This window comes from Tympanuchus pallidicinctus, unplaced genomic scaffold (assembly GCF_026119805.1).
Source record: "Tympanuchus pallidicinctus isolate F22 unplaced genomic scaffold, pur_lepc_1.0 scaffold18, whole genome shotgun sequence".
Taxonomy (NCBI): Eukaryota; Metazoa; Chordata; class Aves; order Galliformes; family Phasianidae; genus Tympanuchus; species Tympanuchus pallidicinctus.
Genome location: NW_026294699.1, coordinates 13167181 through 13189058, shown reverse-complemented (window position 1 = coordinate 13189058; position 21878 = coordinate 13167181). Strand labels below are relative to the sequence as shown.

At 50.2% G+C, this 21878-nt stretch overlaps 1 protein-coding gene and 1 long non-coding RNA gene across 10 annotated transcripts in view; one reads left to right on the top strand and one right to left on the bottom strand.

Moving 5' to 3' along the window:
• Positions 1-10121, bottom strand: part of PDGFA (platelet derived growth factor subunit A) — a 33681-nt gene extending 23560 nt beyond the window's left edge. For all 9 annotated transcript variants that reach the window (XM_052679903.1, XM_052679904.1, XM_052679912.1 and 6 more), the window contains exons 1-3: positions 9290-10121; positions 8206-8302; positions 1004-1108 (exon numbers count right to left, since the gene is read on the bottom strand). In XM_052679903.1, the coding sequence (XP_052535863.1) occupies positions 1004-1108; positions 8206-8302; positions 9290-9352 (265 nt within the window). In that variant the 5' untranslated portion in view covers positions 9353-10121. The remainder of the gene's footprint in view (positions 1-1003; positions 1109-8205; positions 8303-9289) is intronic.
• Positions 10122-10250: 129 nt separating this feature from the next.
• Positions 10251-11765, top strand: LOC128079047 (uncharacterized). The gene is made up of 3 exons (XR_008205954.1): positions 10251-10373; positions 11207-11349; positions 11572-11765. It is a non-coding gene; the product is annotated as an uncharacterized LOC128079047 (long non-coding RNA).
• The last annotated feature ends 10113 nt before the right edge of the window (positions 11766-21878 follow it).

Here is a 21878-nt window from a genome sequence, read left to right as displayed (position 1 = left end):
TTGGTCATCTGAACAGAGTGAAAATTCTTCTTCTCAATCCCCAGTGCCACGAACCTGACAAAATTAAAGGGTCCAATATAGCAAGGTAGCTGGCAACTCCTCCATGTTATTGAGCATACACAGTTCCCACTGACTGCTATGGAGAGGTATCCAACACCCAGCAGAGCAAGGTGCCAAGTGCAGCAGACTGTTTCAGAACCGCTGCTCTCCAGAGGCATTCAGTGTGACGAGCATCTTGCCAATTCCCACTGCAAATCCATGCCGACAGCATGCTGTGCTACCCACTGCGGGCAGCCACAGCTCCGTGTTAGAATGCATTGACTCTGAATTACCCTAAATAGATAAGAACGTGGATGCTTTCCACCGCCAAGTAAAATGGTCAAACAGGTCTAATCAGATGAACAAGGGCTGCTTACAAACACCGCCCTCACATTCCTCAGCATCCCTTTAACGGGGGATCTGGACTTGACTGGATTGCCTTCATTAGTGTTTAATGAGAAAAAAATCCCCTGTAAACATGCCTGGTGCTCAACACAACGACGAAATGAATGTCCCAGTGTTTCCATCAATGGCTTTTAATTTTTCGGATAAACAGTTTTTTCCTTTTGAATAAAGAGTCAAGCTGTTTCCTTTTGTGGAGCTTCTGTACTGAAAACCCTACCAACTGTTGATGTTTTTTTTAAAGCAAACGGCTGTAGCTGTTCCCCACACTATGAATTATACATTGAATATCACAGCGTTTTCTAACCAAGGTCTAGCTTTGTAACATGCTGCAACAGGAAAGTGAATGTAAAGAATTTGTGCTCGTCTGTCTGCTACGGCCAGCCTCCACAAGACAGATTCTCAGGCAGCAGCTCATTTTGTGCAAACAGAAAAGCAGAAGCTAGAAATGGCCTTTTTTCCTTTTTGTGCACATCCCATTCTTCCAGTGAAACGCCCTGCTTGGCTGACCAAAAACACCCCTCTGTTCTTCCTCCCCGAGTACAAACAGCTTGTTTCTTACCAATGCTTCTTTTTCTGCGAATGGGCACAGGACGGTTCTCTTGCACATGTTTAGCAGAATGAACACTATAAGACCTCAAGTTTGCCTCTGAAACATCATCATATCCTGAAAGAGGAAACAAAGTATTAAACCTCAGCACCGTTATTAGCAGGAAAGTTGCTAACAGTGCTGTTCCATACATATAAAAGTCCAAATTGTGCTGCAATTAATCGAACGTAATTCCTATCAACACAAGGGTATAAGGCAGGGAAGACATAAACATGAAATGCCACATGTAAGCATGCACAGCACAATTCTGACACCCGTTTTACTGAAAGCCCCCCCCCAAAGCATGCACTCTGTGATACAGAACTGTATCTAAAGCGAAACACATGCACTTGTTATGTGAAAGGCAGAGTAAAACTTCTCTTACTGGAAAGGTGTAGAAATAAGATCAACAGTATTTCATAGGAAATGTTTCTTATGAAAAGTTTAGCGAACTCTGGCATGAGGCTACAGTAGAAAACAGTGCTACACACCCAACAGCAACAATGCTGCCTCTGTACATTTTCTCTAGCTTGGTTTCCACAACTGTACCGGGACAGAATCAAAAGCACAAATAACTAGCGTGGCTTTCCTTTTAGCCTCTCCGTTGCAGAACAAATCCCCTGTGAAGTATCCTAACCTTTGGAGGGGCATCTGAAGCTACTGCAAACTCTGGGACTGCATCCAGGCTCGTCTTGTTCCCTAAATAAGCCTACCACATGGGTTAAAGGGCCATGAGAAAAAGCAAAGACTGAAAACTTGGCATTTAATTTATCATTAGAAAAACAACAAAATAACTGCTACAACTATTTGGTTTTGTTAAATGAAGCAGTCCAGGTCGCGTCCCATGCAGTGGGGCTCTGAAAACAGCAAGCACAGTCTGCAAACAGTGGGTCAGGCAGACGTAAGCATGCTGAGGACTGCGTGCAGAGTTCAGTACAGCAAACTAAGATATTTAGCACTCTGCTTCTTAGAGTGCCCTCCATAATGTCAATGGACAGTTTCAAGGTTTTGCTGCCGGTTCCAAAGAAAACAGCCAAATACACCAAAAAAATGTAAATGGTTTGTACTCAGTTACGCTCTCTCCATGTCAGCAATGCCTACATCCCTCTGTCTTCTGCACTGTCACGCTCCCTGCTTTCAGTTCACCTTGCATGCACAGCTGCCTGTGACTCTGCAAGCAGCTTTGACCTCTGCTTTATTAGTAACAGTCTCCCTGAGGGCATGCCCTACACGTAAACCTGCTTCTTCCCTTCAGCCTCCAAGAAATCCTGCCCTAAAGAGATGCAACTCGTGGCATAACCTGCAGAGCTGGCTAAGACATGAAGACAAATGTCTCCAGCACCTCAAGAAGAGCTCTATGCCTGAGCATATACCATCACTATTTGGAAAACAGTACTGTATGTAGCTGAAACAAGATTAAATGAGAGTAAAAAAAAAAAAATAGGGCCAGGAAGCCCCGTCAATCCGCTTTTCCTCATCAGCGGAACAGATCCTTGTCTGAAATAAGTCGGTGTGAAATCCAGAGTTTCAATCTACCAGATAAATAGGCTCCTTCCACCAATGCAGAGCACTTGCTTCCCATTGACTGCAGTGAGAAATTTTGGAACCAAACAGATTAGCTGACTATGGGCCTTATTTGCAATCCCAGCCCTGTAATGTAACATAGCAATGACTAATGCATTTTATTTCTGCTTTTATTGCACCCCATACTCCACAAAATTCATCTGTGGGGTAAACAGAATGGCTTGCCTGAGATCCCACAGGAAGTTTGCAACTGCGCTGGGGAACAGAGCCAGGTCTCCTGCATCCCATTCCAATGGCAGCGAGCCATCCACCTGACCCCAAATGCTGTTATGCAAAATGAGGATCCGTTCTGATCTTCCTCCAGCCTTTTTCTGCTTCCTAACGCCCAGCCACCCAACACCTTAATGCTGACGTCCTTCTTGGCAAGTTCAGGTTGTCACAGCCTCTCCCTCGCTTTGAGGCAATGAAGTGATACTCAGAAGAAAGCAGCAGGAACGCTGCTCAGTGCGAGATCTAAGCGAGGCTCAGAGCAAGAAGCATCTCTGTGCACACTCAAACAGAGTTTAAAAAGGATTAAACACAACACTAATGCTGCTAACCCTAACTGCTCAGTGGGCATAGCCATCTTGCTGAAAAGAGAAGCTGCCAGTGATGCCAGCCTGAGCCACAGGTCCTAATGCTTTATTCAACACGCTGCCATAGCTTCCTTTTAACATGACTGATTCCTTGCTTTCTTGTTTAAAGAAAAGAGTAAGACTAAAGGAATAGTATGATCAGTTAACCAATATGTTTAGCCATGTGCTTATATCTAACTGCTCAACTCAGCTGCAATTAGCCATATTCCATCATCATGTTTATAAAGCAAAATGACATGTCGAGGAGCATGTGTTGCTTATAAGACGACTCCTAAGGTGAAGAAGGCCTCTGGCTCGTGCTGCATCTCACTGTCTCACTACATATCTTAGGCATGTATATCATTTTGTAAGTTCACATCTCGTTGTGGTGGTTAAAAAGAAAAAATTTAAGCAGCTAGCACAGCAAAGTGCCAAACAAGTTCCAGTCAAACCCCAATGCATTATGCAACACGAATTGTATTATTTCTATTGCCAAAGCAACGATGCTGCTTTTTCTTCTTTAATAAATAGCATTAAGGAGCACATGGTTGGTGTCAGACAACACTGTAATGCTAAAGGCACTCCTTCTCCTCTTGACCCCCACTGGCATTTCGGAGCAGTTCCATTTCCCAATGAAGCCCAAAGAAAAATCACTGCACTGAAAAATCAGAAAGACAGTTTTGGATTCCACATATCACTCTAAACAGGCAGACAGAATATTTTATTGCACTTCATTAAAACAACTATGCCACAGTAATTACAAATGACTCTCTCCAGTCTGACTTTAAAGAAACCCAATGCCTAATCTACAACCTGCCAGAAAAACTCCTCAACAAATCACACCTTAATTTGTATCAGTTTTTTCCACCGATGTATTGACTTGGGAACATGAAGTTGCAGGACAAGGTCTTCCAGCTCTTAGCAAAGAAAATGGAGGTTTATGGGTGTTGAGCACCTCACAAAAAGGGCCTGAGAGCAGAAAGCTCAGGAATGGGCAGTTCTTCGCTTAGAAATTGAACGCTGCTTGTCACTAAGCAAAGATGGAGGATGCTGCACTGTGCCAGATTAATTAAGTTCTTTTTTAACATTTTAATAATAAAAAAAAATGCTTTTCATGGCAGCTGATCAAGAAATTTCTCCGTAATCTCTCACGTACTGACAACATGTCAATGCTGGGTAGAAAAACTCTTGCAATCAGCCTTGGTCAATCCATTAGTGTAGCTGAAATTGTTCTTTTTTGTCAGCCTGGCATTTTTCCACGAGGTCATGGAGTATAAATCACAGAACTCCTGCGACACTCTGCCAATACGTGATTACTCTTCTCCCAAAAAAAGCAAGTGGAAAGCATCCTGAGACTACTGTTACTTTATGTTTGTCATTTTATATTTTCACATTGCCATCTCCTTCCTGAGCAACTTTATGTGCGAGGTACAGTCACCAACATAAGCAGCCCTAACACGAACCCTTCTAGATGTCACTTGGATGCACATCCAAGAAGAGTAGGTCCAAGATTTCTAGTACCAACTGCAGGAGCTGGGGAAATTCTCAGCCTCCCTGCTTCCAGGAATTTGGTGTAAGGTACAATAAAGCGAAATGGTCTGTCTTACAAATAGGTCCTAGAGCCAGAAAGCCCAAGGCAACGTCAATCTGTTTGATCTCCTTTCTGACTGATGCAAAATATGCCCTCCTGACATTCAAATGCAGGAATAGAGGCCATTAAGTTTTCAACTTTGATCTGTTAAAGGAAATATAAGTAGCAGCCTGCAAGGTCCTGTTTTGTTCAGGTTGGTTTTTTCCTCTTCTTAGATGGGATCTGCCAACTGCAAGGGAAGAGGAGATCCTCCACCTGCCTCAGAGAAGCGCAGGAGGCAGACGCCCGCCTCTCATCATGCTTAAGAGGTGCAAGGCAAGCTAACATCACATTGTAACATCTCTAATTGGTGCACCACCCCAAAAGCCACAAAGTCAACAGAAGGTTTTCCAATAGACTGAGCACTGGGACGCAGCCCACAAACCCTTCGTTTAGAAGTTCCTCCATCAGCACAAAGCTGCTCTGCCAGTTCTTACTCACGGGCCGCTCCATTCGCGTGGCCTGAGCTGACCCTGCGGTTGATGCCCTTAAACCATGCAGCGAAACACACTCAGCCCAGCTTCCCCAGGCAGGGAGAGGACTGGGGAAGTCTGTTCCCAGCGGGAGGCAAACATAAGAGGTGATGAAATGAGCTCTGCCTCCCACAGGACAGATGGGAGAGGTGAAGCGCGAGGAGAGAAACCACGCTGCAAAGCCAAGGGGAGCTTTCAGAGGCGGAATGTAGGAAATGCCCCCGTTTTGGTGAGTTAGTCTGCTAGTAGTAAATCTGAACTCCGCACGCTGCAGCTGCCTACTTCCTGGGAGCGTGTGTGCTTTCTGTTTTAAATAAGGTCAGCTTCTGCTCTCCATCGTGCCAACGAACGCCCAGCACTGACTCACATCCCAGTGTTAACTCAACATACAAGGCTGTTTTCTGATGTGAACGCAGCATTTTCGTGCTGCCTTTGCAGGGGTTTCTCCTTGGATTGGACATGCAGCACCAGGCTCTGACAAACTGGCCCGGATTGTCTTTTTGTGAAAACAATGATAAGCTCCATGTTGGGTAGTGTTTTTCTTTAAGTAATACGACAGATGGTCTGGGGGTGTCGTTTCTAATTTTATGAAGGGGGTTATCAGTCATCTCTGCGCTACAATATAGCGACCAAATCTGTCAGAATACAAGAAAAGCCTGCCCACTCTGACTTACAAAACTTACTTTCCCAATTAAAAATGCATGCTTTGCATGGCAGGAAAGAAAACGACTCTTCTTCCTTCGTTTTCCACAAGATTCTGCCTCGTTACTCAGTAATATCAGACATTTTCTGCATGCGTGCCCCATCCTGCAAACTCTTCCCGTAGATCATACTTAATTCTCAAGTCCACCCACTGAGTTTAAACAGGGCTACTCGCATGCAGAAGGGCTGGCAGCACCATGCACTGAAACGAAGGAGCAGATATCTGCTGGAGTGTTTAATTCTGTTCCTTGAGTCAAATCAGTACGTGCCATAAAGGAGAAATACAGCTACTGCACAGGCCCTCACCAAACCAGCCCTTCCCTAAACGCAACGACAGCCCTAAAGAAATACACACGTTTCAGAAAGATCATCTCACCAACAGCATTCAAAACACAGCTGATCTGCTAAGCCAAGCCTGTATTACAGACAGTAAACAGGCCCAATCCTGTTAGCTGAAGAAAACACGGTAATTCCAATGTTGGATTAGTCACTCTGATAACCCCTCGGTAGGCATTACTCACGGCAGCAGAGACCGTGCCCAGAAAGCATACAGGCAGGTAGGAAGGAGCAGCGACTGCCTGTGGAGATCCAACCCTGCCTATGCAGCTCAGCATGTGTGCAAACAGAGCAGGCACAGGCTGAAAGGCTGAATATTTTATTTTTTAATATTGTTTTGAGTTCACGTCTTAAGGCATTACCATTTCACAGTGAAATAGTGAAATATGCATGCCTCGTTTCTCTAATGGTTTCTAAATTGACACGTTGCATGGAAACAGCAGAACGAAGCTGTAAACTCGCGGCTGACCTCTTCAGTTTTTGGTCACACATCCTCTGGTTAATATTTGCCACGAGGTAAATAATTCTTTTCTGAAATACATTTCTCTCCCCTGCTACACGCACTGATGGATTCAGCTCCCGCCACCACTTGTCTGCTTGCCTCAGTGGAGCCCTGTGAACTTTTGCTCTCTTTTAAAAATGAAGCACGGCCTATCTGCAAATGCAGATGTACTCTGGTAGCTACAGAGCACTGACTTAAATACGGCATTCCAAAACCCCAGCGCTCAGCTCCAGCCCTTCTGCAGCACGGCCCTCCTCTGATTTCAGCAGTAGCACACTTGTCTGGTCCAAAGCAGCATTCAGTGGGGAGATTTGCACTGCATCCCCCTCCTCCGCTGTGAAAGCTTCTTTAATTGCACTGATGATGGAGCACTGCTCTCCAAAAATATTAAAGCAATGCCAACAGAACTGGTAATTACTAATTGGTCTCTACGGTAAAGTACTGCGCCAAGAAAGAAACACTCTCATTTTCAGTATAATGGGAAACTCTGCTCCCTAATCACGTGAAAATTGAAAGCTATGTCTGTAAGACACCTTCCAAGCATGCTGTCCTCCTGCTCCTTAACGCAGCGCCACACCAAAGGCGATGAGTTGCACTCTAGAAGGATCCTGCAACTCTGAATGAAGGTGACTGAACCTGGCACAGCCCTTACAAAAACACACAGCATATGGTTTAGAAAGAGATGGCCCCGTACCAACGCAAGCAAGAACTCATTCATTTCTCTCCATGTTTGCTCCTCAGAGCGATGCCGGTTTCCCTTGGGCACATCAAAGGCGTCGGGTTTATTCTCTCACAACTAAGGCACGAAATCACCAGGAGCAAAGTGCATCCAGTGAAACCAACGATAAGCCAGCCCGGCAGTCCTGCACCGCTCCGTCTGATTTACTGCTGCAACGATCTGTTTGAACTGCACGTTCTCACTACACCCATTTGCATGCCTAATGATGCAGAAAATAACCCCGCGCTGTTTTCTTTTGGGGAAAGTGTATTTGTCAGGGTGAGCTCCATGCACAGGTTCCTGCTCAAAATCAGCGCGGACCGTTTATTTTCCTTTTAATAAAGCCCAGCACTTGAAGAGACATTACTTCATTCATAAATATTGTTTCAAATATTTTAAATACCTCTAGGACAGTAGTTTAAAGATAACAGAGCAATGCAAGAACAACAGCAACCCTTACGGAAATTCTTCTCCGCCGAGAGACGGAGAACTCTGAAAGCACTGAGGGTCACCGGGTCCCTCTCCACCCCGAACCCCACGAAGTTTGAACTCCCGAGCGGCCCCGTGGCCGCCGCCTCCCTCGGCAGCGCAGCTCCCCGCGCGGAGCGGAGCGGTGCTTCCCCCCGGGGCGGCGGCGGCCGCCGGCGCGGAAGGAAGGAGGACGGGACTAATTTACCTACGGAGTCAATCTCCAGGAGGCGCTGCAAGTCGCGGATGCTGTGGATCTCGCTGTGCGCCAGCCGCTCGATCAGCTCCTGCGGGATCTCGGCCTCCTTCAAAGACACACACACACACACACCGCGGGTCAGCGCGCAGCCCCGCGCGGCGCTCCGCGGCCGAGGGATGGGCACGGGGATTCCAAGAGGACGCGGGGTGCCGCGGGGCGAGTTTGGATCGAGCGGGGGAAAGATTCGCCCCCGGCTCCGCCGCCTGCCGGAGCGCACCCGCGGGGCTGCGCCACGGCTCTGCCGAGCACCTCGGCGCGGTTGGGCTCTGGGCTGCCGGGCTCGGTGCCCGCCGGAACCGCGCCGCTTCTCCCCGAGCCTCCCCCGCCCCTTCTGGGAGCCCACCCGCAGAGCCGCCCGCCGAAGTTTGCCCGAACGGGTTGAAAGTTCGCGGCGGTGCCGGCTCTACCGGAGCGGGGAGGGTACCGCAGCCCCCGGGCCGGGAAAAGTTGGAGCCGCCCCGCAGCGCCGAGCGGCGCGCAGCCCCCGCCCGACGGCACCTGTAGCAAAGCCCGGGACGCGGCCTCGCCGATCGGCCCCCCCCGGGCCTCAACCCCCGATCTGCGCTCAGCTCGGGGTCCGCACCCAACCCGTGCCCGCACCCCGCTCGTGCCGTTCCCGCAGCGCTGCCGGCTGCGCTGCGCGCTGCGCTGTGCGCCGCGGGGGCGGCCGCTGCCGGGCGGCTCCGCTCCCGCTCTGTTTGCAAATAACCGCAGCCCGTTTGTACCCGGGGGGCGTGAATCTCTCTATTATATATCCTATAAACATGTGGGTACGCATATATATCTATATTATTTTTTTCAAGCGCAGCCAACAGCCCCGGAGCGGAATGCACGGTCATTCCCCGTGCCGATGGCACGCACGAAATGGCAACTTGCTTTCTGCCTCGCGGGGCTGGGCGGGTGCCTCCGGCCGGGCCGAGGCGCGGGGATGCCCGCGGGCCCCAGGTGGGCACAGCCGCAGCCCTTCCCCGCCCCGAGCCCCGGCTGCGGCTTCCCCCGGGCACCGAGAACGCGGCGAAGCTCTCGCACCTACCTCGCAGGAGGTAAAGGACAGGTAGCCAAAACCTATCAGCAAAACGCAAGCCCAGGTCCTCATCGCGGTCTAGTGCACTTTAGATACGGAGGGAAGGCAACGCTGATGGAGAGGAGCTGCAGGCCGGCTCCTGCCGCGCAGAAATTCAGTACCATCCCTCAGGGGAAAGGCAGCGGGGTGGCTTCGGGGGTCCTCCGCATCCAGGGTGGCTCGGGGCTGCCTCGGCGTGGCGGTGCTGGAATTACGGCGCTGCCGCTGTTTGTACGTTCCCCTCCAACGGGAGCGCGGCCGCTCTCCTTTCTGCCGCTCTCGCTCGCTCCTCTTGGCTCTAAGGACTAGACCAGCCGGTACTTCTGCATATTTGCTTAGATCAGACCAAAGTGAAACCCAAGGAGTCGATCCGGAGCGCAGCCGAAACGCCCATCACCTGTGTGGGGCGGCTCGCCCCCCTGGCGGGCGGCGCTGGGTCCCGCCTCCCCCCGCGGCCGCTCTGCGCCGGGACCGGCGGAGCTTTGGATTTGCCGGCGTCTCCCCCCGCCCCGCCGGGCCGCACTGCACCCTCTCCCCGCTTTTTTTTCTCGCAAAAAGGGCGAAAAATAAAATTACTGATACGGATCGAAACGTTTCTCTCTCTGAGAACAGTCCGTTCGGAGTTGAGATTAAAAAAAGGGAATTAATTAACGAATAATAGCAGCGATAAAACGGAGCAATACTGCGAGATCTCGAGGGCTGCCTTGGTGCAGTTCCTTCCTCACTTTGCACGGGAGAAAAAGGAAAAAAAAAAATAAAAAATAAAAAAAAAAGGAGGAAGGAAAAAATTTTTATATATATATATGTATATATATATAATCTGTCTCTACGCAAGAAAATTTAAATCCCACGGGGAGCAGAGACGAACTGCAACTCCGGGCGGAGGGCGCACTCCGGGCTCGCAGCAACCGGGCCTGTCTGCAGCGTGCGGCCGCCGGAGCGGCATTTAGCGCTGCGCGCTGCCAGGCGCCTCCCCCGCCCCTCCTCCCGGTACCCAGCCCCACCAACAAGTCGTGGCGTGGGGGCCGCCGGCAGCTGCAGCCTTGGGAGAGGGGTCTGCCCACATGCAAAAAGAGAGGGGGGGCGAGAGGGAACGACGGGGGGGGAAAAAAAAGAAAAGGAGCTGGAACAGTGCCGGGGGTTGCGGGGCTCTCTGCGGCACCGGGGCGGGGGAGCTGCTGCGCAACAGCCGCCGTAACCTGACGGGATCCACCTTGTGCCCCCGCTGCCTTTTATATAAGGCGAAGAGATCGCCATGATCGCTGAGGGCTTGGGGTTATTTTTATTTTTTTAATTGGGGGAGGCTCGCCTTTGGCAGAAGGGGAGGGGCAGGGTAGCAGTGGATCGGGGTTGGGTTCTCTCTCTCTCTCTCTCTCTACGTATATATATAATTATTTTCGCGTAGCCTCCGTTGCAAAGGGGAAAGCTCTCCCCCCCCCCCCAAAACCAAATAAGAGCGAAAGGCAGCGGGCGCCCTGCGGCAGCGGCTGCGCCATACGCGAGTGCGGGGCTCCCCACCGCGGCCGCGGAACCGCTGCGCCCCCCCCAACCCCCAGCAGCGGGCGGGGCGGCTCCGCTCCTCTCTCGCATCTCCGCCCTCCCGGAGCGCCGATGCCCCCCGTTCTCCCGGCGCAGATTGGCACAAGGTGCTGCTGCTCCCTGACATCTCCCTGAACTCATTGTGATTTAAATAACGGCCCTTTCTCATCTAAACAAAGCATCTTAATAGCAGATGCAAAGAATTCAGCTCATCTGAAAATCCAATAGCATTTAAGTGGATTAACTGCAATAACACAACTGAGGAGTGATACTATCCTTCATGGAAGACAATAGACTGTAAATGCACAGCCAGGGAGACTTATCCTTTCATCTCTGAATTTCCTTCAGCATTTCAAAAGCGAATGCTTTCTAGAAGCCCTGGAGGGCTCTGCGCGCTGCTGCTTGGACATGCTTCTAGGAAACAACCTGTGCTTTAATGGGCACTTTGCAATTGCATAGAAGTTCCCACCAAAACAGAAGTGGCCTTTCAAGTACGTTTAATTCTCCCTCGTGATGTCATGTAGGCTTACAGGGTGGTCTGCAGGACCACAACGGGGGAAAGAAGAAGGTGGGGGTTGGAAAGGGAAAGAGATGCAAAAGATTTGGAAGCACTTGAGAAAGGAGAATGTTGAGAGAATGTTGAGAAAGGAGAATGTTGTTTTCTTTCTTTTTCTTTCCTTCTTTCTTTTTTTTTTTTTTAAAAAAAAAAAAAGGAAAACGCCGAGCCAGTATGGAGCCATTCTCAAATGCCTTCTGATAACTAAAATGAGGAGCTCGGGGTGCCCCAGCCGGGCGCTGCGGGACACTGCGGGGCTCCCCGGCTGCCCCCACCTCCTGCACGGGGTCAGAACCGCAGAGCAAAAAGCGGTTTTGGCGGCTTTGGCTAAAAAAAAAAAAAAAGGAATGTCTGCTCTGCACTTATCAGTTCTTTGGGTTAAAGCGACAGCTCTTACGGTCTGTGATGTCATAAAAGCAACAATAACCAAACAGGGAAATAGAGTCTGGCACCGAGCATTTGTGTGCTCCTCTCTTTCCTTCTTCCACTGGGCAGCGTGCCTGGGGCCAGCAGTGCTGGAGTCCTCTCCGGTGGTACTCCTCTATGAAAGCCATAGAAATAACTCTTACCGTGTTTGTTGTTCAAAAATCGATGCAGTTTTGGTTTTTCCTGCTGTTCCCTCTCTTGATGAGAAGCTCACTGCGGCTCTTCTGAATCTGTCATTGCGGAGCTCAGATAAGCATCTCTCCTCCGGGTCCAGTTACACTCAGAGTAGCTTTTAACATCAAGCCGTTCATATGGATTGTTGCAAATATTTGATAATGATGCAAGATATGTAGGATCCCAAAGGACCAAGGAGCAGGGAACACAAATGGAATTCACACGGGATCTGCAGGCGGATTTATATTTGGGCTGTCTGTCTGGTTATGAAACACATCACCTCCTTCCCTTTTGTTTCAGAGACAAGTGCAAACTTTGTGCCATGGAAGTCCAAATCCTCACAGGAGTGCAAAAACCTCACAAAAGCCGATCCTGACTTCTGCGTGGCACCTTCCTGCAGTCAGCTATGCTATGGAACACGTGTGCACCAAACATGAGGTTCCTTTTTTGCGTGATATCTGTAACCACGGGGTAGTATTTATAGGCTGAAAAGAAAATCCATACAAAGACCAGAGCATCAGAAAATCATGTTTTGCACTTCTTTATTTGTCTGGAAACGGCAAGCAAGAGGTCTCATTTGTCTCATTTGAAGCATATGCTGCTAGAAGCCCCTTCAATGTCAGGAATTATAATGGAATTACACGATGACAGAGTGCTGAGGGAGGATTTCCAGGGTTTGCACAGCGCGTGGTTTGGGGGAAGGAATGCGGTGCTCCTTGACACAAAATGCAGCTCCATCAGCAGCACCCGTGTGTTCTGCGAGCGGTGACACACGAGGGCAGGGTGCCCCACATTGGGCTCCCAGCACCGCATGCTGAGCTCTGTTCAGTCCATGCAGGCTTTTAGAGACACGAGGAGCTCCAGCTGTGTGGGACCAACCAGTGTCTCAGAGCAAGGAGCAGCGGCTGTGAGCACAGGCAGGTGGGCAGTCAGGGCACAGCCGTGGCAGGGAGAGACGTTCCCATTTCTGCAGCGTTTGGGTTGAGGGTTGGGTTGGTTGGGAGGAGCAACCTGTTTTAGTGCAGAGGCTGCGTGGAGCTCTGTGTGCTCTGGGGTTTTATCCTGCCACGGCTGCTGACGATGGACTGAGAGCCACGAGTGTGTTGGCTCTGGAAAGAGACCACAAGAAATGCCCTCTGCAGTTGAGCCCCACACCACGTCAGTGCCTCGCAGGACAAGGGGGTATAAGTTCAGCCCGTAATCCCAGGAAGCTCACCCACTTTGGATGGTTTCTCTCTGCTTTTGACCATTTTGTTGGCCTGGGTTCAGAGGGGCATGTGCCACGGGAAGGTTTTCTTCCCTCCTTTCAGTTGCCACCTGCCTTCAGGAACAGAGCTGTCACAGGTGCAGTGCGGAACAGGCGGCAGTTTGCAAAGCAGAGTGCTGACAGCAGGCAGAGCACTTCTGTCCTGTCACCTGGCCCAGGAACAGCAACAGGAAAGCTGTAAGGAGAGCAAGCAGGAGAGCTGCTGTTCCAGCACCACAAAGATTGTTTCCTCCTTTTCCAGCTCTTCCTTTTGGATCCTTATGCCAGCTCCGTCTCTCTGGCCAGGCTTTGTTTTCTTTGAAACTTTTCTTGGTGTGACTTTCCAGATGCTTTCGTGGTTGATAGTTTTCTTAAATAGATGTGAGATGCAAATCTGCTCCAAGCTTTCAGCTAAGCAGGGTGGTGAGAAGGGACTCAGAAAGATTTTACAGTGTCCCTGCCGGTGAGGAGAGAGGTGCCCATGGCCTGTGCCACCTGTGCACCTTGACATTTGAAGCTCCAGTATTTTTGGAGAGGGTTTGGTGTCCTGTGAATGGGGCAGGGTCCAATAAAGCTGTTGCACTTGTCCCACGTTGACTTCAGCAGGGATAGACCCAGCTCTCCCTGGAGAAATGCCCAGGTTTTGTAGCAAAGGCAGTCAGTAACACTCTGATGCACACTCCCCCTGCCCTTCCTGCCGAGCTGTTCAGTGCTGAGTGACATGAGCTTCACCTTCAAGGCTGAGTGGGACCAGCAGCCCTGCCAGCCTGGGTAGCAAGATACCATGTTTAGGCATTGAGCAAGGGCTCCTGCATACCAGCACAGCCCGCTATTTTGGTGGGTTAGATGCAGTTGTTCCCCACTCCCCAGCCCAGTGAGGCGGTGGAGTTGCTGCAAGTCGCAGATGTCTTCTGCCTGGTGGTCAGAGCTATTAAAAATGGGCTGTGCTTTGTCAGTGATGCTAGTCCACCCGGCTCAATAAGTGTAACAGTACCAGTGCAGCTTAGGGTATCCCGCACTGAAATGTGTTGTAAATGCCAGAAATATGCTGTGGGCTCAATCTCCAGAGCCCCGTGCATGGTGTACATTTATCCTCAGCAATGTGGGTGTAAAACCCTTCTCTTCTGACTCAAATCAAAGCCAGTCGCAGGATTCTGTGGAGACCGTCCAGGATGTAACTCAGCCATGCTAACTACCATAAAATTGTGATATTATTCTTCATTGTTTGTAGCTTGGAAGCCTGCAGAGGCCTAGCTTGGAGCAGTCCATTTTATTAAGCTCCATCCAAACACCATCCAAACACAGTGAGATAGCTGTTCCTCCCAAGAATTCAAATTCTCAAAGTGCAGGCCGCTCCGTTTGTGTTCTGGTATCCATGCAACCTTGTTGCTTCTACAACATTACACATTTGTCCTGTGAGGTTCCCTCCCTTACAATAAAAACTCACAGGAGTGATGCACGCGTTCTCAGCCCTGCGCACACCAGGGGCTGCAGGACCCGGCGGTGCCCAAAGGACACAGGAGGTATGAAGGCTGCCCAAGTGGAATCGCTAATGTATTTTGAACTGCAGATGTTTGCAATGGCTGTGAGTTTTTCCTAATTGAATTTCTGACCCTTTTTGTCAGAGAAACCCAGTTAACAGAGGAGAAGGAGAGGAGCAAATGGAAAGCGTGACTTTCTTTAAATAAAAAAAAGAGAGAAAGAAAAAAAGCAGAAAAGAAACTATGCTGCAGAGTTCTGTACAATTTTTCTTTTCATTTTCTTCTTTTCATTTTCTTCTTTCGTTTTCTAAAAATACAGCATCCTTGTCCTCACATGGTCTCGGAGAATGCACACAGCTGGCAGGGCCATGCACAAAATCTCCAGCTCACTGCAGTGCCACCCGAAGCCCACCCTCTCCGAGCACCTCCATCCTCTCAAGGCATTTTGCTGTCACAGACCCACTTGCTGTGGTGAGCAGAGCAGAGCAAGGAGGCCATGCAGTGGCACGCAGTGCTCAGCACACCTGCCCAGGGAACTCAGTGCTCTGCAGTGCTCACCCTCAACATTAAATGCTTATGCGATGTCTCACTAAGAGCTGCAGAAGCTCTGTAGCCACGAGGCACGTGGTTGGACATGCAGAAGGATGTGGTGAAGGCCAGCAGCCCACCTTTGACCGGGGCAGGTTGTGGATGAGCAGATGGGAGCAGCTGCTTCCTAACCCAACCAATCTCTCACCTGCAGGCAAGTTTTGGTACCACCCTGCTGCTCTCCAGGAGCAGTAGACCTCTCCCAAGCACACAGTGGTCGCATCGCTTGGCTGTGCCACTTATGGATGTGTTAGCTTGGTCAGTGACCTGCTAGCCACTGTTCCATGTACAAGGAGCGTGTTCTTGCACATGTTATGGTGCTGGGCTACCAAGGGGACGTGTGCCGCATTTACACCAAAAGAAAATTCCTCAGTTTTCTCACAAAAACTGAAGTGCAGAGTCATCTTCTCCATCCTACTGAATGCAGCACGAGTTTGCCTTCCAGCATCAATCTGTGATGTGGTGCCCAGAAGCAAAGATGCAGAACACCTTCCTTCTTGGAAATCAGTGAGAAAGGCTCTGTTAAGCCAAGCGTGGGCAATGGCCCTTTAAGCATTGTCTGTTTAACTGTAGTGCGATCTCTCCTGCACTCGAGTGCTTTCCATAAACAGCAAGTCATCCTGGAAGGGGAGGGAGAGGATGATAAATAATCCTGTTATTCATGCGACTGCGTTCTTTCATGAAACTGGGAAAAGGCAAAATAAAGTGGCGACTGTGAGGCTGAGAATGAAATCCAAGGCGGTGGGTTGTGTCGCTGCAGTTATTTTGGGCTAAAAGAAAATCTGAGAAGAGAAAGGTGAGCAGGAAAGGTTTTAAATTCCAAGAAGCAAGCAAAGAGACGAGGGATAAAAGAACAGCTTTTTCTGCATCCCTGCTTTGTGTCTGGGATAATAGCTAGGGCCAGTGGCATCCCTGTAGCCCGACTCTGCAAGGAGAAGGGGATGCTGGAGCTCCAGCAACGGCAGTGGGGCAAGGAGGGGTCAGGGATGGGCAGAACCTGGAGAGAAAATCCCATGGAGCAGCAGGGAAAGAGAGCAGAAACCTGTTTGCTGAGGGCCCTGGGGAATGGGCCGTAATGAACTGTGAGAGCTAATGTTTGCTCTATCCAGCTCTGCCCCTGCCCTGCCCTGCTTCATGCCATGCCCTGAGCTGGCAGCGCAGAGCCCAGGCCTCCCTCCAGCCTCCTGCAGAGCCCTCAAAGACAGCTGTGGGGCTGTGACATCTGAAGTCACAGCAGCCGTTTGCTGGCTGTATGTGAGTCAGAGCCCCATGTCCCTGCAATGCCCCTGGAAACAGCCTCACAACACAGCTGCATCTCCAGGTACCAGCCCAGCATTGTGCTGAGAAGGCACACCAGTGCCTCTAAGGCTTCACACATTCGTGACAGTGATGTGGTTTCAGGACTGGGACAAGGCTGGCCATGTGGCAAACATCTCCAAAAAGTGTCTCTTAGTGGCATCAGCCCAATTCCTGATGAAAGCTTCCCCCATTGTAAACAAGAAGGTCTGAGAGTGTAGGCACTGTAGAGAGAGAATTCCTCCCCATGTCCTACAGATTTTCATATAGGGGTTAAAAAAAATGAGAACGTTTAAGACGTCAGCTTCTCTGCAGTTATAAATGGGGCTGGCTCCCTTGAACTGCAGGCCGGTGTGTCTGTTATGTCATCACTGTGCACAGCTCCCAGTAAGGCAAATGGAAATCACAGTGATGAGGATGGTGCAGATACCTTTGTAAGTACTGCAGAATCACATGAGCCACATGTATCTTTCCTGAGCAGCTCTGCCAAACCAGCAGGTGTTTTTTACATCAGCTCCTATATTAACACGCTCCTACGTATGTCTGGCGCATCCGCTGCATTAATGATCCTTTGGTGCATAATGGCTGGGAGAGTTTGTGAAGCTAAATGCCACGGGCAAGAGCCCAGCCATGGTGCATACAGTCAAATTGCTTGCACTGTTTCTGTTAGCATCACATGGTTTATTTCTCTTGTTCCTTCACTACAACTTCTTTCTTCCCTCCTCTCACTGCATTTTTTTCCTTGTTTCTGCCCGTTCTTTCTCTGTTCGTGGTTTCCAGATCTCCCCAGTCTCTTTGTTTCCTCCCTCTTTTGCCCCAGCTTTCCATCTCCCTTCAGCTGCAGCAGTGCTGGAGCAGATGGGGGCTGTGGGCTGATGGTCCTCTGGTGCCATGCAGAGGGAGGGCATGACACCACTCCCACACCAGCTGCAGTTCCTGACAACTGTGGAAGCAAAGAAGTGGTAGAATTTCCCAAGGGTGTCCAAAAGTTGAGTAAGTTCATCTCCTGTTGAAGTGGGAGCTGGGAGCATTACTGCATGAGAAGGATTTCAAAAGTAGTCTTCTATCCTCCTTTGTTTGAAATTAAGATGTCAGCATTCAAACGCCCATGCTAGTGTTGTATCTGTTTCCATTGCTCATGCTTTTAGTCTCACAGCCGTTGCCGTGGCCCTTCATGGAGGTTTCACCCTTGGTCTCTTGGCCTACGGCTTAGTTTTCTGCCATGCTCCGACAGCAGCCTCGCACACCGAAGCACAACAGCTGGTGGATCTCTTATTCATGGCTTAATCACTTCCCCCTGGAGGTGTGCGGTGTGCTGTGTGGTCTTACTCAGTGCTGGCTGCCTGAGGGATGCCGGGGCAGGGTCAAGCTCAGCCCAGCTTCAGCCCAGCACTGAGCCCTATGACTAACGCCAAGCCTGGAGGGCTCTGCTGACGTCACCAGGATGGACCTGCTTCTTTTCCTGGCTCTCAGCAAGCATTTCATCTTCTGGAGCCTGTGCTACCACACCCTTCCCATCGCACGCTCACCCCAGCATCACACCACTCACTGCCCACTGGGTTTCCACACATCTCCTCTGACTTTCCCCAGGCCCCTCTGATCTCATAACCGCATCTTCCCCATGTCTCTGGTCCCACCCTCCGCAGGCACTGGCTGTGGCACTGCTGCTTTCCCATCCATTCGGAATTCCCCTGCGGCCCCTGAGCCACCCATAGCTGTCATCAGGAGCCTTTCACTGGAAGAGATGCTTTGCGTTGCCTTGTGTTTCTTCTCCTGGTGGTTGTGTAACCCAAACTGTCTGTTGATTTAATTGGAAATGCCATTACTCCAAAGCAGGGCCTCAACATACGCAGCATTTGAGAGAGATAAAATAGTGATAGGGAGCCAGATGGCTCAAGAGACTGGGAATCAGCTATGGAGTCTTTAACTTCTACATCACTGCTTCAAAATGCAGCTCTGATCCACTCTGTGGTTGCAGTCCAATTTCCAGCACATGACTGGTGATGCCAGAAAAGCTTCCCCCACTGAACAGCCCTGCTGTGGCTCAAGACCTGCACTGTGTGTGGGCACCTTGGCCCGGCCAGGTGGGCTGCACAAAGCCTGCATGGTGACAGCAGACATGCCCGCATGTGGCTGGTGCCCAGGGACATTCAGATTGCAGGAAACGTGTTTTCTTCCCTCCCAAATTGCTTTGAAGCTGTTTTGGGAGCAACCTATCAGCCTGGTCACCTGGAGACTGTAACTCATCCACCCAGCAGGAGGCTTCTCAGGGCTGAGGGACCCTGGGCCAAGGGAGCAGCACCGAGAGCAAGAAGCAAGACAGTGGCATCTGGAGTGTCGCTGGGGTGAAACAGTTTGAGAACAAAATCTGGCCATGCTCACAGGAGCCAAAACCATACCAGGCTAAGCAGTGATAGTCCATGATCATGATTATTTTCTAATCTAGCTACATATGCATTAGAAAAGAGCGGGTGTCAGCAAAAGCAGCAATGAATTGATGCTACTGGAGCAAGAGCGAAGCAATCCAGCCTTGCAGGTTTCCTTTACCAAAGCCATGACTGATAGCACATCCATCCCCTTGCTGGTGAAGCCTGTGCTGTATATGAAGGTAACAGAGCAAACAGCTTGACTGGTTTTCCTTGCAAGGCCTCTTGGCTTGTGCTAGGCTCTGTGTTGTCCCTCCTCAGCCACACTCACTTAAGCTGCTCTCTCCCAAGCTTCACTTGCCCCATCTGGAAAGCTGCCCAGACGTTCCCGCCCCAGATTTAGGGCCAGGACCCAAACAGCAGAGTCAGGCTCATTTCTCGGGTTGTGCCCCTGGGCTCCCTGCAGGAACCCTTCATGCCTTCCCCCTTGTTTTGGCTGCAGATTCTCCCCAGGTCTCCCCGTACACCTGGCTGATGGCCATGTGCTGCCAGTGCTGCCCCAGCACCCAGCCCACCCCATGCCTGTGGCCCTGGGGCTCTGCTTCATCCCATGAGTGGTTGTTTGGTTTATGTTCGCCTATCAGGCTGTGACCTTGAACTGGCTTCTCCCTTTAAATTCCTCCCACTTGGCTCTGCCCACACTGTCCACAAAGCCTCGCAAAGAAATGCAACTTGGAAGAAAAAACATATCCAAGAAGAAAAAAAAAAACAACCTTCACAACAAAATGTCCTTCCCTCTGCCGGCAGCACTGCCTGGCTGTGGTGTTCCCAGTGCTCCCCCCATTTAGATGCAGAGTCTGTGTATCTCTGCTCTCCTGGCTCTGCAGCATCAGCAGCCACTCCATTGCAGGGCACGGAGCACGCACACAATGTGTGCCCATCCACTGGGCTCATCCTGGCTCTGAGGGCTGCCCAGAGCCACCACACTCCTGCAAAAATGTGATGCATCCCACATCGCTCCTATGGTACGTATCCACCTTATGTCCCATATCACTCCTATGGCATCTGCATTTATGCACCTTATGTCTTATATCTCTCTGTCAGTAGCTGCATTTACCCAGTGCTGTGCCCTGTGCTGAGCTTATGAGAGGCCCAGAGATCTTCTTCTCCACTGTAAAGAGGCAAAGAACCCCCATCCAGTCTGATTTGATAGATAGATAGATAGATAAATAGATAGATAAGATAGAAGATAGATGGGGTTGCCCCTGCACAGTGGCAGCTCCATGTGTTTGGGGGAGTGGATAGCTTTGTATTTGCCCTTGTGATTTCATGCCAAAACCATTTGCAAGTTCAGCTTGCTGCTTAATTCTTCTCCCATTCTCCCCAGCTACTCCCAGGCCCTAATGAACTCACCCGTGTTTGTCCCAGCTTCATCTCCCCTTGCCCTTCCTCCTTAATGGTCAGACTTTTGGCTGCAGGCTCCAGGCAAGTCTTTCAGAACGATCAAAATAAACGATGCCATACGCAGTGCTGTTCTCACTCTTCCCCTCAGCCTCTATTTTCAGCAGTTACTTTGGGATGATAAATAATTTACAGCGAGGTTTGGCACAGCAATGGTTAAAGGGACAAAGCTGGGCTGACGCAGGAGCCTTCTGGACAGAAGCGGTTTTATAAAGTCCCATAAAGTGCTATTTTTTTCTTTAGGAAAGGAGTGGATTTTTTTTTTTTTTTTAATATATAATTTTTTTAACTGTTGTGAGAACAGGAATGTTTCTCTTTTAGCCAATTCCACATACTTTTTGTTACAGGAGAAGATGCGGTCTGAGGGTTTTAGCAGAGGCTAAAACAGGGGAGAACTGGATCTATTTTGGTGGCTATCAAGTGGGTAGGAAACAATCAGCAGCGCTGCATTACAGACAGCCCTGCTCTGCAGGCAGCCCTCCCCACCTGCACAGTGCCCCCAGGGCTGCACTGCTGGGGGTCAGCATGCAGATTCCATCCAGTTTCCCCATTTGGCTGAAATCCGTTCCTTTAATCCTGCCCTCCTGGGAGCTGAGGTCTCGTGTGCTATTGTTTTTGTGTTGATATGAAGCATTTTGATTCCAGAGGTTACTTTCAGGAGCCACGGAGCCCTTCCCATCGCCATCCTCTCTGCCCAGTGAGAGGTGATGCTGGCTTTTGGCACACGTGGTGCTACAGACACGATGAAGGCAGTGAGGTGCTGGCAGAGGATGCCCAGAGAGGTAGAGGTACCCCAAAGTCAGACAATGGGACCTAAGCATGTGGTGGAGCTGTGGGTGTCCCTGTGCATTGCAGGGAGAAGGACAGATGGCCTTTAGAGGTCTAAGTGAAATGGTTCTATGACTCTGTGACACACAGTGGCCCCATTGATTCAGGCACCCACCCATCGCCCGTAGTGATGGGTGGGATGAGATAAAAACAAGAGGGCAGAATTCTTCAGGTTAATCTGCTGATGCCAAAGGGTTGTCTTTGAAAATAGCACATGGAGAGTTTTCATTGGTTATATTCCCACTTAAGCAGCCTCTTTCCACTCATCGCTGTGCGCCCTGCAGACATCAGCACATGTTTGGGGCTTCCACAGCACGGTTGGTTTCTGGAGGGATGCACAGAACTTTTCTTCAGGACTCTGAAAGAAACTCCCTTTGGGTTTGTGCTTCTGCACAGTTAGAGAATCATCAAGGTAGGAAAAGTCCTCTCGGATCACCATGGGCAGCCCCAGCCCATCCCCACTGTGCCCACGAGTCCACATCGCTCAGAGCCACCCCTGCCCTTCTCAGCAGCCGTGGGAAATGCCTCCCCTTTCGGTGGCTGTTGGGATTGAAGCACTCTGATTGGCACCTCACAATTTTCACTGAAAACTTTCGCA